Raw genomic sequence first — 2,321 nt, 5'->3', positions numbered from 1 at the left:
GTGGAATGGTTGTAAGAACAATGGGAGCAGACACCAAATGACACAGTGCAGGAGTCTGTTTATTCGGGCTTGCTTTTGTTAGCTTATTGCTTTTTTTTTTAAAGTTTTTTTTTTTTTGAGACAGTTTTTCTGTGTAGCTCTGGCTGTCCTGAAACTAACTATAGACCAGGCTGGCTGTGAACTCAGAGATCTGCCTGCCTCTGCCTTCCCAAGTGCTGGGGTTAAAAAGGCTTGGCCACCACCACCCAGCTTCATTAGTTTGTTATTTGATTGTTGTTTCAAGTCCATAGGTCACAAATGCATTCAACAAGCCCCACTTGGCAGTGTAGTGGACCCAGCCTCTCTCTGCTTCCCACAGCTGCCAGGGCCACGGTGTGGCTCAGCCATATGGCACTGCTGTGGTATGCATGAGGCCCTGATGCATCCTAAGCACTGCACGTATGGATGCATGCATACACAAGCCTCGAATTTCTTCCACTGCGTTACAGCGTCCCTGTGGGTTCCTCTCCTTTCCCTTTCGAGGGGTCTTTATCTCAGGTATCCCCGTTTGCGGACTTGGTTTTGAGGAAAGCATCTCCAAAGTCATGAAGCAAGCTTCTGTCAATGTTCTTCCGCTACAGTGAGCGGCAGAAAAGTCATGCCCTCAGCACTTGGGAAAGGGGAGTGCAGATAGAACCCACCTTCTTCTTTCTCTTCCCTGGGTACTTAAGGCTTGTCCCAGAAAAGCCTAGTTCTGGCCAATAAGAGTGAGTCCTGTATTCTTACCCTGGCCAGAGTATGCCCTGGATTCTTACTCAGTTCCCTCCTGGCCAATCAGAGTGTGTCCTGGATTCTTATTCAGTCTCCTCCTGGCCAATCAGAGTACGTCCTGTATTCTTACCCCCGCCCCCGGCCAATCAGAGTGTGCCCCGAATTCTTACACAGTCCCCTTCCTTAGAGCAGAGCCTGGAGGGCGTGGCCTGGAGATACAGCTCTCCCTGGCAGCAGTGAGCACCCTTACTCACCTATCCCCCAGGTGGAGACAGACAGCTGTAACCTGTGTGTGCTCACCATACCCCTAAGCCCAAGCATCTATGTGCCAACATACCTGCCTGCCGTGGAAAGGGGTGAAGGCGGGCAGTTCTGTGTACCTCAGAGAGCCGGGTGGGAGGTTCAGACACAGGCAAGTGAGGGATTAGAGAAAGGGGCTCAACTCTGCAGCACACTAGGAGGGAGGGTCCCTGCAGAGTCTAAGGACAGCAGTGGACAGCCAACACCTAGACACCCCGAGAAGAACACAGGAAGTTCTGTGTGCATATGCCACACTCTCAACCCTCCTGTGCCGTTTCTCCCCCCAGCCTTTGCCTTCCCAGAGTGTATGCGTGTGTGTGTGTGTGTGTGTGTGTGTGTGTGCGTGTGTGTGTGTGTGTGTGCGTGTGTATGCGTGTATTGTACTACCCATGTGTGACTTTCACAGACAGAAAAGGATTTTTAAGATGAGAGACCCGGCAGCCAGGTGAAGTGCTGAAGATTGCCAGCTGAGGGCTCAGGACGCGGGGACCAAAGAGTGGAGATGGCCGCCCTCTGTCCTTCCCCTGGAATCTGGCCTAGCAGGTTCCAGTGACAGCCTTTGTGTGGAAACCTGACTCGGAGCCAGCAGTTCCCACTGGGCCTGGGCAAGAGGAAGAGAAAGCAAAGAGGCCAGGTGGGCGGGGAATCCTCGCACCTACCTTATCATTGCTAATTACTGGGGAAGCTGGCTGGCAGGAAGCCTGTTATCTGTCTAAAAACCAATCTGGTGCTCTGTGTGAGTGCTGGGGGCCGGGAGAGGGGATGTGGTGCTGCGTCGGAGTGAAGAAGGGAGACAGGTTCAGGAGTGGGGTTAACAGAACCCTCCCTTCTGAGACCCCGGGGACCTTGCTGGCACCTCCTTGTGTGTGAGTCTCAGGCATCACCTCTGACAGCCTTGCTACCCCCACCCTGGTCCCCCTTTATTGATCTCAAAACCCCGAGGTCTCAGCTTGTCTTCGCTGCTGTCCCCTGGGCTTTGCTTTCTCAGTGGAGGATAGAGGCCGAGGCTGAATCTCCGTGGTTCTTTTCAAAGACCTCACAGGCCTCTTTGAGTCTCTGAGTCTCTGAGAGGAAAGAAAAAGAAGGTGAGCATTGTATAATTATCCATGGCTGATAATTTCTGTTAGGAGAGAAGAGCCAGGTTCAGTGGTGTAAACATAATTCCAGCATTCATGAGACTGAGGCAGGATGAGTGCTGTGAGTTCGAGGCCAGCCTGGTTATGATGAGTTAAAGGCCTTCCCAGATGGTGTAAGTGAGGGCCTGTCTAGGA

The 2,321-nt window shown here is 52.4% G+C and overlaps 1 protein-coding gene across 1 annotated transcript in view; it reads right to left on the bottom strand.

The window, feature by feature from the left end:
* Positions 1-1,979: 1,979 nt before the first annotated feature.
* The window catches only part of Apol6 (apolipoprotein L6), a 10,982-nt gene continuing 10,640 nt past the window's right edge, over positions 1,980-2,321 (bottom strand). The window contains exon 4 of the mRNA XM_005354279.1: positions 1,980-2,114. Within this exon, the coding sequence (XP_005354336.1) occupies positions 1,980-2,114 (135 nt within the window). The remainder of the gene's footprint in view (positions 2,115-2,321) is intronic.

This window comes from Microtus ochrogaster, chromosome 15, assembly GCF_000317375.1.
Source record: "Microtus ochrogaster isolate Prairie Vole_2 chromosome 15, MicOch1.0, whole genome shotgun sequence".
Classification (NCBI taxonomy): Eukaryota; Metazoa; Chordata; class Mammalia; order Rodentia; family Cricetidae; genus Microtus; species Microtus ochrogaster.
This window is presented reverse-complemented; position numbering and strand designations above follow the sequence as displayed.